The sequence below is a fragment of the Perca flavescens genome, chromosome 11 (assembly GCF_004354835.1).
Source record: "Perca flavescens isolate YP-PL-M2 chromosome 11, PFLA_1.0, whole genome shotgun sequence".
NCBI lineage: Eukaryota > Metazoa > Chordata > Actinopteri > Perciformes > Percidae > Perca > Perca flavescens.
Window position 1 is genome coordinate 9569762 of NC_041341.1, and position 14016 is coordinate 9583777.

A 14016-nucleotide genomic window follows, 5' to 3' on the forward strand; every position below is an offset into this window, starting at 1 on the left:
CTAGCATTTTGCAACCTGTCCAATTTATCAGCAAGCACTTTTGCAGTGAGCTCAACTACCGGTTTTTTCAGTTTGTGTTTCAACACGCTATACTCAAACTACTGTACTGGGTTTACCTACACACACCAATCCTGGTAATTATGTCCGACGATGCATCCCGCATCTCTGTGATAGTCAGTCAATCAAAAGTTCGCGGTAAACAAACACTCTGCAAAGTATATTAGCCGACCTTGTTGTCAACAAATGCATTGTGTTTATGCTTAGTTATGTGTGCACTCACAACCCAGTCTCACGGCAGTTTGTGAAATGTTCACGTGATTTAATCTATTGATTCATGTACACGGACACATTTATCTTGTTTTTTTTCATGATGGTCAGCATGTTTTTTAAACTAATGTATTTCAATGGGAAGCATCTTTCGTGATCACAGCAAGGTTGTGGGTGATCTTACGTTTCCATGACACGCGGGAAGAACAGGATGGTTGTGTTTAGGAAAAGAACAGACGGTTGGGTTTAGGAAAATAATAACGGGACGTTTGGGTTTAGTAAAAAGAAGAAAGCGATGGTCGGGTTTAGGAAACATGACACCCGGTCTCCTGGGTGAAAGTCCTGTGTTGTTTGACCCATCCACAACCCCAACCAACCTCCCTATGCAGACTTTCGGCCTTTCATACTACTCGCTACCGTAGTCGCTCTTAGTGCTACGTCATCTGGCAGAAAGAATCGTGCCGTGATCAAGAAAGCTGCTTCTCATTAAAATAGTTCAGAAAACATGCTGATCATCACGAAAAAAACGAGATAAACGTGTCCGTGTATACGAATCAATAGATTAAATTACGTGAACATTTCACGAACTGCCAGTGAGGTTAGCATTAGCAAGTAGCTCCTTCGTGTCTTTACACAAACAGCTGACTGCAAACATCCTTTAGCTTAGCAGAAATCGAAACAGCTACAGGCAGCCCTCCTCATCCTTAACTCCAATATCTCCTCATGTCCCAAACGTTTCGTGGCTTTCAAATGAAGTTCCAAATGAGCTGGGTTTTTGACTAATTTTGCCAGTGACTGTACCACAGGTCTATGTTGTTAGTGACAAAACCACATGATCAGCGACTACTCGACATCAAGCTCAAAACATCATTGTGGAGGAGTAAAGTCGACCAGTTTGTGCAACCCCAAGTGTGTATGCATACATATGAATCTATTTTATACATTAGGTTTTGTTTCAGAACTTTTGTTTTACATCCAAATGTGTTTAAAGAATTCTTCGAGTTTAGACCAAAACAACATGCTCAATATGTTTTACATATGTAAAAACGTTCAAATTAAAACCAAGCCATGTACTTTAACATCCTGCACACATGTTGGTTTGTCAAATCTATGTCTTATGTCAACTTTTGTCTTACTTTTGCAGGGTTGTCCCTCTACACTCGGAGCTCTAAATTCCTTAAATTGTATGCTGCTGATTACGTGCCATGGCTGGATTACCAGATAGTGGCCCCAGAAGTGAGAACGAGCCCGCATTTGCTCCTTGTTTATCTGCATTGTGTATGGTATTTCTATGGAGTATTCAGGTTTGCTGTTTCTGTGTAACTTGATTAAACACAAATTGATTAAGGAATATGCAATATGTCAGCAAAATAGTAGCTGAAATACTGAAGTTCCAACATATTTTGACACAGGCCTCCACTTTAAAACAGGGTCTCTAAATTGGTAAATAAACGACGACCCACATTAAGGCGTTATCATGTGCCTTTTGACAAGCTAGGCGACTACAAGGAGATATAAAATGAGCACAAAGAGAGACAAAATTACTACAAAAACATGCACAGTGACTAAAAACAAAGTTTTGGGTGTCTTTCGCCCAGGGTGGGACACACTCTCTCTCTCACACACACACACAGAAACTCTAATTGTGTAAGTCATTAGCTGCTCCTCTCAGTGTATCTCACTGGCTCAGAAAAGTTTCATACCTGCTTTCATAAGTGTCCCATGATGATATCACTGCAATCAAAGGTGTTACTGTAAGAAGAAACAAGCTCTAACATCAACATGATGCAATCACTGCTACAGTAAATAGAACAACAACTTAAAGTCAACAGATTGTTTTTAGCTGAGATAATTTCATCTTTCATGACTAAACATTTGTGATGCAACCTCACATGACACATAACACATAATGCAATCTTTGCTTTAATGATCTGATTGCCCAAATCACACAAACGAACAGTCATTCCCTAAGGCCAAATGCCTAAATGATCCTGTAATTTGTAAATGGATAACACATAAGCCTTACTTACTAAAACAAGAAATTATATAATTATATTATATTAAACTAAAAATATACTATATCTAAAAAATATATTATACCAAATAACACTTTTATTAGAAACCAAATACCGGTGCTTATTAGAAGTTATACCATGGTCTGGGTGAATACTCGATTCTGATTGTCTGCAGGGTGTCCATAAAAAAGTGATGTAGAACACCTACTAAAGGAGTTCTGGTGAAACTGACTGTTTACTGTTCTAAATGAATGCGCTACATTAAATCAAATAGGAAATGTGAATCTGTGTTTTCCAACCTGTCCTCTGAAGGATGGCGCTAACACTCAAGCTGCAAGAAGTAAGTTATACTTCCCCTCTGGACTGACTTAGTTTCACAGTAAGTAACATTATCTCACATCCCGTTCACTGTTCAGGTCACTACTTCAGGCTGTGGCCGACAGTAACGTTAAACTTCGCAGATAAAATTGTTCGTAAAAGTCGTTATATTGTTTTGGGGACAATGACATGGCTGGATATATAGCTAGCTTGTCTTGTTGTTCAACATACTGTCAAATTATTTTTGCTGATTGCCAACTGTACACAATGTTATTGACTTTGGATATTGCTAGCACAGCGTTAGCTTTTTGGCTCGTACTGTAGCTAAACTGAAGGGTTCAACCAGCTGAGCAGACTATATATATCTCCCATTGCTAAGAGAGGCAAGTAGTATCTAAGGTCTTTCCTATTTCCTGGAGGAGTGAATAACGTATGTATTGCATAAGAACCTTATAGGATGGGAATTATTGTTCCAGGTATTAGTCAAACCGTCAGGCGTAACCAGGGAAACAGAGTTATTGTTTGGATAAACTTTAGATTTCGATTGTAAAACAAATTTAAAATATAAACTAATGTTTTAAAAATATGTTATTTGGCAAGTGAAGCAGAGAGAAAATGGAAAAAGAGGCTACAGGTGTCTTTTGAGATGGTGAAAGGCTGTCTGGCTAATTATCGATCAAAGCAGCAAGGGCCAAATATTTCGCCACCATCATCTCCAAAAATCACCACAATCCCAAAGCATTGTTCCATACAATAAATGTAATTCTCACCCCTGTTGACAACACTTGTCCTGTACCATCCACAGCCATTTGTGAGGATTTTCTAACATTTTTCTTATTCATTCAAATATCTCACCGCCCATTTATGATCCTGGTCTGATGCTTGCCCCCCCTGCCATCCTTAATGGCTTTCAGCCTGTATCTCTGTCTCTCGTCTATGACACTATTGCTCATACAAGGTCCTCCTCCTTTGGATATTGTTCCTTCACATCTTTAAAAGGATGTATTGGACACTGTAGGTCCCACAATTCCCCTTATTATAAACAGCAGTCTTGCCAATGGAACTGTCCCATCCATTTTTAAACATGCAATAGTCCATCCTCTTATTAAAAAACCGAACCTCAACAAATCAGATTAAAATAATCTACAAAAACATGCACAGTGACTAAAAACAAAGTTTGGGTGTCTTTCTCCCAGGGTGGGACACACTCACTTACACACACACACACACACACACACAAACTCTTAATTGTGTAAGTCATTCGGCATTCAGCCAGACCCACGAAATGTGAAAAGTGTATAAAGTGCTTATATTATGCTCATTTTCAGGTTAATAATTGTATTTTTAAAGGTTGTATCAGAATAGGTTTTTGTGGTTTAATTTTCAGAAAACACCATATATTTGTTGCACTGCACATTGCTGCTGCTCCTCTTTTCACCCTGTGTTGAGCTCTCTGTTTTAGCTACAGAGTGAGACATCTCACATCTTTACCATCTTTGTTGGGAGTCGCACATGCGCAGTAAGTACTACTAGCTAGTCAGTTGCAGAGTGTGAGGGAGTGCCATGCTAGCAGCTAGGCGAGCATTATAACGTGTGTTACAAAGTGACACACGTTCGTCATGGAAGTAAAGACTGGACTACAATAGAGCTGTTTGGAGGAGTTTGTGAACAGTGTTTTCTGTTGGAGATGGTAAGTTCCTTTGGGGTGGACTTGGAGCTTTTTCACTTTGTAAACCTGTAACGTGCACAAAAAGATATATAACACAATAAAGGAAAAGGGAAGAGCCAAAAAGCATAATATGAGCACTTTAAGCCTGGCCTACTCCAAACTCACCAATAGAAGCAAGAGCACTAGGACTTTGTTCATACTATTGTAAGTTCATCAGGAGCTTTGCACATCACAGTGTTCCACTACATGCTCTTACTGAGAAACATGCACACTTCCAATTGACTTCTCAATGCCAGGATGTATTTACTTTAATACTTTAAACAATCCCTCTCAAGCCCACCTGTGGTTGCATTCCCTGATTTCACGATGCCATTCTTTCTCTACAATGATGCTTCAAGCTCTGCTATCGGTGTTGGCTCAGAGACAGGAAAATTAGGAGAAGGTAATTGCATATGCTAGCCATGTTCTAACAAAAGCAGAAAGGAAGTGGTCAACCTACAACAGAAAACTGTGGGCTAGGGCTGGGCGATATGGCCTAAAAATAAAATCCCAGATTTTTTCAAAAAAAATCTGATTTAAGATTTAAATTGATTTTTTTCTCCCTCTACTTAAAATCAATCTGCAGATGACAAATAAATTGTTCAAAACAAGTTTTATTTTGTTTTGACTCATACACGCATGCACACACACGGGGCATGTATACCATTATGATTATTCATGCCAATTTTGTGGAAATATAAATTGGTTTGAGTGTTTTCCCTACCAGTTTTTAGGGGTCCAAGCCCGAGTCTGCAAGAACTGGCGGTAGCAATAACTACGCCGTTCGCACAGCAGGGCTGTGGAACCCTATTGTTTTTCTATGGATTTTTATTTTTTTTCATTATTAGGGCCCGAGCGCCGACAGCGGCGAAGGCCCTATTGAAACTGAAGGAATTATTATTATTTTCCCGTCAAATGAATTGGCTTTTTGAGGGGCTTAATATATTCAAAAACTCACCAAATTTGGCGGTCGCATCAAGTCTGGTGAAAATTTTTCGTATTTTAAGGGTTTCGGGAATAGGCGCACAAAAATGGCTCGCTAGCGCCCCCTAGAAAGTTAAGAAAATTGAGCCCCTGCAGTGCGTTTAATGTAGACTCACGAAACTTGGTACACATATGTAACATGTCAAGATGTACAAAAGAATTCATTAGAGCCATACCCTAAACCCAACAGGAAGTCCGCCATTTTGAATTAAATGTTCAAAATTAGTGCGATTTTGGCCATTTCCACATGTCGTACTTTAACGAACTCCTCCTAGAGATTTCATCCAATCAACTTCAAACTCGGTGTGTACCATCTTAAGAAGTTAAAGATGAAAAGTTGTTAAAAGAAAAACTTTTCTTCATAGGGCGTTGCCGTGGCGGGGCGGCCATTTTGTGCGTTTCGCCGCCGAAACAGGAAGTGGGTGTAACTCGAGTGTACGTTGTCCAACTGGCTTGAAACTTTTCAGGATTCATAAGAGTCCAACCCTGAGGACAAATAAAGGCCGATATTTACTTAAAGTCATAGCGCCCCCTGGTGGCAACAGGAAGTAGGCCTAAAAGTCAAGGTGCTATACTTTAATGAACTCCTCCTAGAGATTTCATCCGATGGACCTCAAACTTGGTCTGTACCATCCCAACACCTTAACGATGAAAAGTTATTAAAAGAAAAACTTTTCGTCAGACGGTGTGGGCGTGGCGGCCATTTTGAGTGTTTAGCGATGAACAAAGAAGTTGTTGTAACTTGAGTGTACTTTGTCGTATCTCACCGAAATTTCTGACGATTGACAAGGGTCCAGGCCTGAGGACACCTACAGGCTAAAATTCAATTTTGGTCATTGTGCCCCCTGCTGGCAACATGAAATGCGCCTTATATGACAAACATCATCCGATTTATGCTTTGGCCACACCCCCTTTCACAACTAATGAACCGCATGACGTAGAATCTTGTGTGAGGTATCGTTGTACTCGGCGGGAAGTTCCCTTTTCATTGTTGGCGATTCGCGGCGTCTGAGTGCCGCGCAAATGCGCAGTCGCAAGGAGCGGCGTCCGCCGGTAACCCCGACGCGCGCAGAGGCGCGAGGGCCCGTCCATCGCTGCTCGCAGCTTTAATTAGGGGTCCAAGCCCGAGGGGGCATGGGAACCGCGTGTTGCAAGGCAACGCGGTACACAGCTCCAACGGAGCGTGGAACCCTATTGTTTTTCTAAGGATTTTTAAAATGGTCACTAGGGGGCGCTACAACTACAAAAACTTTATATCTCATGAACGGTTCATCCGATTTATACGAAATTTGATGCGTACCATCTGGGGCCAATCCTGAGGCCATCCCTAGAATGGAGTACCGAGGGGTCAAAGTGGGCGTGGCCTATGGGACCCAATGTGACCCAACTCTAGATTCACCACTTACACTAATGTGAACAACTTTAAATTTACAGGGTAGATGGACAATGGGCCATGGATCACACCTACCAAAAATTACACATGTGGACCACTAGTTGGCGCTATAATGGTTTTTTGTCATTAACTCCCACAATACAAATTGCACATTAGAAATTCTGCGCAAAAGTCTTTTCGCAATATTGCGCAATGTGCAAAACCAACTTTTTCGAACTTGTCCTAGGCCGTGCGAGCGATCTGCACGAAACCTGGTAGATAGCATCTCCAGATGGACCTGACAAAAAGTTATTGAAAGAATTTTGCTACGTTACAGTATGCGCATTTGACATCAAAACAAATTTTCCTAGCTAGCTACCACACACATATCATATCATCTCGGTTAAATTTAATGTTATCAGCTAACAACTTGAGATGCTTGTTCAATATTCCACTGCGATGCTCTGTACCAAATTTGGCGAAGATTGGCCTTTAGGGGGCGCTATAAGCAACGTTTATTTGTTTCGCCCACTAACTCTATGCATTTCAATGGGAAATTTGCAATTGCAATATCTCTGCCACAGTAAAAGCAATCAACACAAAACGTGTGATTGTCATTCGGCATGCCGCTCTAAGGCTCCCTACCACATTTGGCGAAGATCGGCCATTAGGGGGCGCTATAATCAACATATAAGTGTTTTGCCCTGTTAATCAATGTTAATGGAATATTTGCAATGGGAATGTATCAAAGACCTTGCAGCTCACACGTCTCAATATTTACTGATGTTTACCTCCTACCGTTAGGTTTTGGTTTTCGCTTTTGCCTGGTCCCATGGTTTTCTACAATAAAGAAACTTCTTAACCCACCTGACAAAGTTTCTACAATCTTCACAGTGGACAAAATGTAACTCTTTTTTCCCACTTTTTCAATCCAAAATCAACAGAGAGATGTGAGATGTGGCTCTGTCCTGAGTTGAAAGCCTACTTTACGGCTTTATTATCGAGTTAATAGTCGCGTGTACAAACGCGTTTGGCCCTATAACTTCCACACCGTACATCCAACAGTCAAAAACCATACATCGACGCGTTCACTGGATCCAACTGAATCCCGTGATATAGGCCACGCCCATTTCCGCCTAGACTTTTATGCGTGAAAAATCGCGATTTATCAAAAAACTACTTTTTCAAACTCCTCCTAGACCGTGCGACTGATCTGCACGAAACTTGGAACGTAGCATCTCCAGACTGACTTGACAAAAAGTTATGGAAAGAATTTTTGTACGATAAAAATTGCGGATATAACGCACAAACTAATTTGTGTAACTAACTATGAAAACACCAACTTTGCCATATCTCAGCCAAAATAAATGCTATCAACACCAAACTTTAGATTCTTCTTTGCCATGACCCTCTGGAGGTGCCCCATGCATTTTACAAAAATTGGTCAACAGGGGGCGCTACAAATACAAAAAGTTTATATCTCATGAACGGCTCATCCAATTTATACAAGATTTGATGGGTACCATCTAGGGCCAATCCTGAGGCCAACCCTAGAGTGGGGTACTGACGGGTCAAAGTGGGCGTGGCCTATGGGACCCAAGACGACCGAAGTCTAGATATACCACTTACACTAATGTGAACAACTTTAAATTTACAGGGTAGGTGGACAATGGGCCAATGGGCTATAGTCAACATATACCAGTTTGGGCCTTTTAACCCCTTCTGAGGTGAAGCAATCAATGTTAATGGAATATTTGCAATGGGAATGTATCACAGACCTTGCAGCTCACATTTCTCATTATTTATTGATGTTCATCTCCTAGTGTTACATTTTGGTTTTCACATGCTCCCCTGGTGTACTACAATAAACAAACTTCTTAACCCACCTTACAAAGTTTCTACAACCTTCACAGTGGACAAATGTAACTCTTTTCTCCCTCTTTTTCAATCAAAAATCAAAGGAAAACATCAATTGGCGCCTATGACACCATTTACAACAACCTGACCACCTCCCCTGCTCTTTCAACCACCACACCTGCCTACCCCCCTCCACCCACTCAGTCACTCTCTCATTTTTCTCTGCTGTCCCCTGTGGTCAGGGGGGTTAAGATGTTTGTTTATAGTAGAGAATTGTTAAAGGTAGTCTGTATATGCATAGAGATGAACTGTTAACCGCTACATTTGCAACGGCAGAGTACCGCAGACCTTGTGCATCAAACCTCTTGATATTCACCAACGTTTGCCCCCCCTACGTAATGCTTCGGGTCCCGCATTGGCACAGCTTCCGGGGTCATCGGGGGCAGCTGGCGCAGCTCCCCGGGGCGTCGGGGACGACTGGCGTCGGGGACGACTGGCGTCGGAGGCGACTGGCAAGCTTAATGTAGCCTTTCACACTCCCCCCTCCTCCTCCTCCTCCTCCTCCTCATCTCTCCATGAACACAACAACTCGCTCTCATGTTCCAAGTTAACTCAATTACACCCAATAATCGGCTCCTCCTGCACATTTCTGGAATCACTTCCAGTGTAAAGCAAAACCTGATACTGAGTAACTCAATAAATACACTCAATGAATACTCAAAGCATACATACCTGAAGCCGGGGAAATGCGGGGGGAAATGCACCTGGGATGGCTTATGAAGTAGCATTGCAAATGTGAGAACATTCGCTCCTGAACCCCCTCACCGTCTCCAAAAGCATAACTAGTCGATCACGAGTGGCTCAACAGGTAGATCTATAGATAAACTCATCTTTCAGGCATTTGACCGACCGGGTTGACATTTCAGCATGAGAAATCGGGGGTACGACATGTGAGCGTGTGAAACCAATCAAATGCGTCTCTCACGGCCAATGCGTGAGAGTTGGCCGTGATCTACTAGGACCACTGAACTACACCCAACATTAAAATGAAATAATATCAGTGTCGAGGTGACGCTTGGCCCGTCGCCCAGTCAGAAACACGCCGGCTTCATAATGATGAAATAAGTGACTCTTTCCTCCTTTCTTGTTGTCTCGAAGAAGAGAGATTGATTCTCTGATTCATTCTCTGTGATACAAAAAAGCTTAATTTAGCCTTTCACACTCCCCTCCTCCTCCTCCTCCTCCTCCTCCTCCTCCTCCATGAACACAACACCTCTCTCTCATATTCCAGGTTGACATTTCAGCATGAGAAATCGGGGGTGTGGCATGTGAGCGTGTGAAACCAATCAAATGTGTGTGTCTCACGGCCAATGCGTGAGAGTTGGCAGCCCTCGCAAATCTAATCAAGAAAAACGTAATATGTGGGGGCAACTGCCACTATTTTATTAGAATGATATGAATAAACTTACTAAATGAGGTGAATGGGCAAACTCGTACGTGAACTATGAAAACTACAACTCCCATAATCCCGGCATCATCAACAGTATGTGTTCACCAACCTTTGTTTTGATTGAGCCCTAGCAGCAGAAAATTACATATTGTACATTCAAATAAATAAATGGTTTCCTTTATTGTATGCTAATCCTGTTCAGGATGACCCTGACTATCACCATGTAAAGGTTGATATTATGTGGTGTAGAGGTTTACTCCTTGATGCAGCGACCGCCGGTTCGACTCTGACCTGCGGTTTTTTGCTGCATGTCATTCCCTCTCTCTCCCCTTTCATGTCTTCATATGTCCTGTGAAAATAAAGGCCTAAAAATGCCCCAAAATAATAATATGAGGATATTATTTGACTGTACAGAAAATGTGATGGAAAATGACCTCAAAATACATTATAACGCGAAAAAATGTCCTCACGTTTAACCTCATAAAATCTTTTCTTTCATGGTGAAGTGATTTTGCAGCCATGCTTCCTACTCGACAATGTCATGTTTCAACATCAGAGGAAGGTGATGAAGTCACAGAAGAAGAGTATGATGCAAGAGAGTTTGATGCAAGATCATCTTCCATAAGGGGAGAGCGATACATAAGCTGTGTGACCAAAGCATTTGTTGAGAGAGCTGCCAAAGCTAAGCAGCTTCTCTCCTCCTCTTCTCTCTGGTGATGCAGTTGGAAAGAGTTGATCACTGCTTTCCACAACTCAACTTCTCCTGCAGGAAGCCAGAGCCTCCTCACTCTGGCGCTGTACTTATTTATATTCTGCTGGCCTTCATCTCTCTGCTCACTGCAGCTCTCAACCTGCTGGTCATCATCTCTATCTCACACTTCAGGTACATAACTTTCTTTCACAGAAGACGCTAAAATGTTGTTACATGTTTTGTACACTGTCTTGGTATTTACAGTAAGAAGTGGTTTTACATATATATATGTGGTGGCCCTGAGATCATAAATACTGGTTACTGGCCTACTATTTTGAATGTTTTTTTTTTTAATCATTACTGCTTTTGCACAACTGCTATTGATAATATGCTGATAGTGTTTACAATGATGATATTATCTCACTGCAGGCAGCTGCACACCCCCACCAACCTCCTCCTCCTCTCTCTGGCTGTCTCAGATTTTCTTGTGGGCCTCGTGGTGATGCCAGTAGAAATCCTCCTGACAAAGACCTGCTGGATCCTAGGTGACCTCATGTGTGTGCTGTATTACATGATACCAGGTATTTTAATCACTGCCTCCACAGGAAACATTGTGCTCATTTCTGTTGACCGCTATGTGGCAATTTGTGACCCACTGCATTACCCGACCAAGATCACTCTAAAAGTTGCTACAATATGTCTTTTACTGTGTTGGATTTATTCTTTTGTCTATATCATTATTATTATGAATGATAACCTGAAGCAGCCAGGCAGGTATATTTCCTGCTATGGAGAGTGTGTGGTCAACATTACAGGAGCTGCTGATATTGCAGTCAGCTTCATTATTCCCATTACTGTCATCATTGTTTTGTACATGAGAGTATTCGTGGTGGCTTTGTCTCAAGCTCGAGCAATGAGGTCCCACATTGCAACTGTCTCACTCAAGCATTCCAAGACTGTTAAAGTTAAGAAATCTGAGATTAAAGCAGCCAGGACGCTTGGTGTTCTCGTAGTTGTGTATTTGATGTGTTACTGTCCTTATTACTGTGTCAGTCTCTCAGGCCAAAATATCTTGCTCGGTTCTTCAATTGAGGGCTTTATGATTTTTCTGATTTATTTTAATTCCTGCCTAAACCCAATCATCTATGCTCTTTTCTACTCCTGGTTTAAAAAAACTATTAGACTTATTGTTACATTTCAGATACTGCAGCCTGGCTCCAGTGAGGCCCAGATACTGTAAAGAGACTCCGTGAAATGAGTGAAAACATGTCCCTATGTTGTGTGTGTATGTTTACATATGGCTTAATGAATCTATGTTATAGATTATAGGTTTTAGGCTCTCGCTTATTTTCTGAACCAAAGATCAAACATCAGCAACACAGAGAATCCTTAAAAATATTTGATTCATGTTTGAAGACTATTTCAACCCAGATGTGTTCAAATGGTGATTATTTTAATGACCCTTCTTCATATTTCAAGCTTTAGAAGTTTGTGAATCATTCATATCTGCATGTTAAATATGAATGTAGTACTTATTTCATCCCACACAGTTCAGACACATCTATCAATTATATATGGGCAATATATAACCATTTTGTTAAAGGACCCAATGTATTTATGAGTTTAGACCAAGGTTATTATAGTTTTGCATTTTTCATTAGTTTTTATTTTTATTTCGTTTTGACTTTTTTCAAATTCTGTTTAGTTTTAATTAGTTTTTAAAGCGGGTCTGCTAGTTTTTTGAAAATGCTTAGTTTTAGTTTAGTTTTTATTAGTTTTAGTCTTTTTTTGTAATATGGGTTATTTGTCAGGGGATTCAAAAAGGTCAGAAAAAGTATTGTGTAATAATAACTCAACAAAAACATCATACAATTTTAGAAATATGTATTCACAATGTATTCAACAATAACACCAGTACATAAAATGTACATATGATGATGAGCACAGACATGTAAACAGTCTACACAAGATGCAGCAGTAAGTGCAAAATGTGTAAGTGATGGGTACCAGGGAAAAAACCTAAATAGCCAATAGACTAAGGAATACATACAATAATAATAACACCAGTACATAAAATGTACATATGATGAGCACAGATATCTAAACAGTCTACACAAGATGCAGCAATAAGCGCAAAATGTGTAAGTGACGTGTAGCAGGGAAAAAACCTAAATAGCCAATAGACTAAAGAAGACATACATGTAAAGTGGCGAACTTTTTGAAGTCAATCGACCCACACAGTTGTGTAGACAACCCAGTATTTATCCACATATTAACCCACGCTTCCCCACTTTTGGTGTTCCTGCGTATTTACCAACCAGCATCTATCGGGTCGCCGGTGAAAGCACGCCTGTAGTGTTCTCTGTCCTGTGGTTGTCTCCGTCATCCTGCCATCCATGCCCTGTACCGGGGTTAGCTTCTGTTTTGGGGAAAGGGGGCTTTGCGTTCTCCTTTACCTTGTTAAGGTAAGCTAGGTTACCCTCCTTGTGCACGCTTCTCAAATGTAAGCTACTTTCAAATTCGTCCACATATTTTACCACCTTGCACTGCAAGGCACTTGCTTTTATCTGACACAGTCATAATCAAATAGGACTCTGCCGCTTTCTTCCAACTTGACTTGCCATGATGCCAGGCGAGGGGCACGGACATGTTGTGTTCAATTTAACATGGAATGTCGGAATTTCTGGGTTCCCAGCCGGAAACTATACATGTCGACGGGAAATGTCATGGTCGGAAAGATATAACATTATTTTCTCCATGAAAGACATTGACAAAGATGAAATCTAAGGACATTTACTCGATAATTTTATTTTATTTTAGTTAGTTTTGCAAACAGACATTACACTTTTAGTTAAGTTATTGTTTTTTTTGTAATGCCTCGTTTTTATGTTTATTTCAGTTAACGACAATGTTTTTTTTCATCATTACGTTAATTTTCGTTAATGATTATAACCTTGGTTTAGACCAAGACAGTGTGCTTAATGTTATGATGTAACCAGTTCAATGAAATAAAGAATCCAGCTGCATAACTGTGTATAGTGTGTGTGACATCTGTACTTATGTGCACCACATGTTTACAATGTAAAAAATAAATAATTTGAAAATCTTATCCTAATTACGGCAAAGCAAATGAGACAATGTCATCTCCATATGCATGAGTGATTGTATTAGTTTGGAAATTACCCAGCCTGCAACTTCTGCACGGTGTGTGCATGTCACACACATGCTCAGAGAAGTTTCACACCTGCTTTGATTAGTGTCACATGATGACATCACTGCAATTAGAGGTGTTACTGTAAGAAGAAACCAACTTTACCTTCAACATTATGCAATCACTGCTGCAGTAACAGATCA

General features: G+C 40.7%; 1 protein-coding gene across 1 annotated transcript; it reads left to right on the forward strand.

The window, feature by feature from the left end:
- The first annotated feature begins 8919 nt into the window (after positions 1-8919).
- LOC114563608 (trace amine-associated receptor 1-like) lies at positions 8920-11902 on the forward strand. The gene is made up of 3 exons (XM_028590406.1): positions 8920-9044; positions 10741-10854; positions 11092-11902. Exons 1-3 carry the CDS (start codon positions 8920-8922, stop codon positions 11900-11902), a joined length of 1050 nt encoding a protein of 349 aa, XP_028446207.1.
- The last annotated feature ends 2114 nt before the right edge of the window (positions 11903-14016 follow it).

Coding starts and splice junctions, on each gene's coding strand:
- LOC114563608 (XM_028590406.1), top strand. CDS start 8,920: ATGCTTCGGGTCCCGCATTGGCACAGCTTCCGGGGTCATCGGGGGCAG. Junction 9,045..10,740: donor AGGCGACTGGCAAGCTTAAT/GTAGCCTTTCAC, acceptor CTTCTCCTGCAG/GAAGCCAGAGCCTCCTCACT. Junction 10,855..11,091: donor ATCTCTATCTCACACTTCAG/GTACATAACTTT, acceptor ATCTCACTGCAG/GCAGCTGCACACCCCCACCA.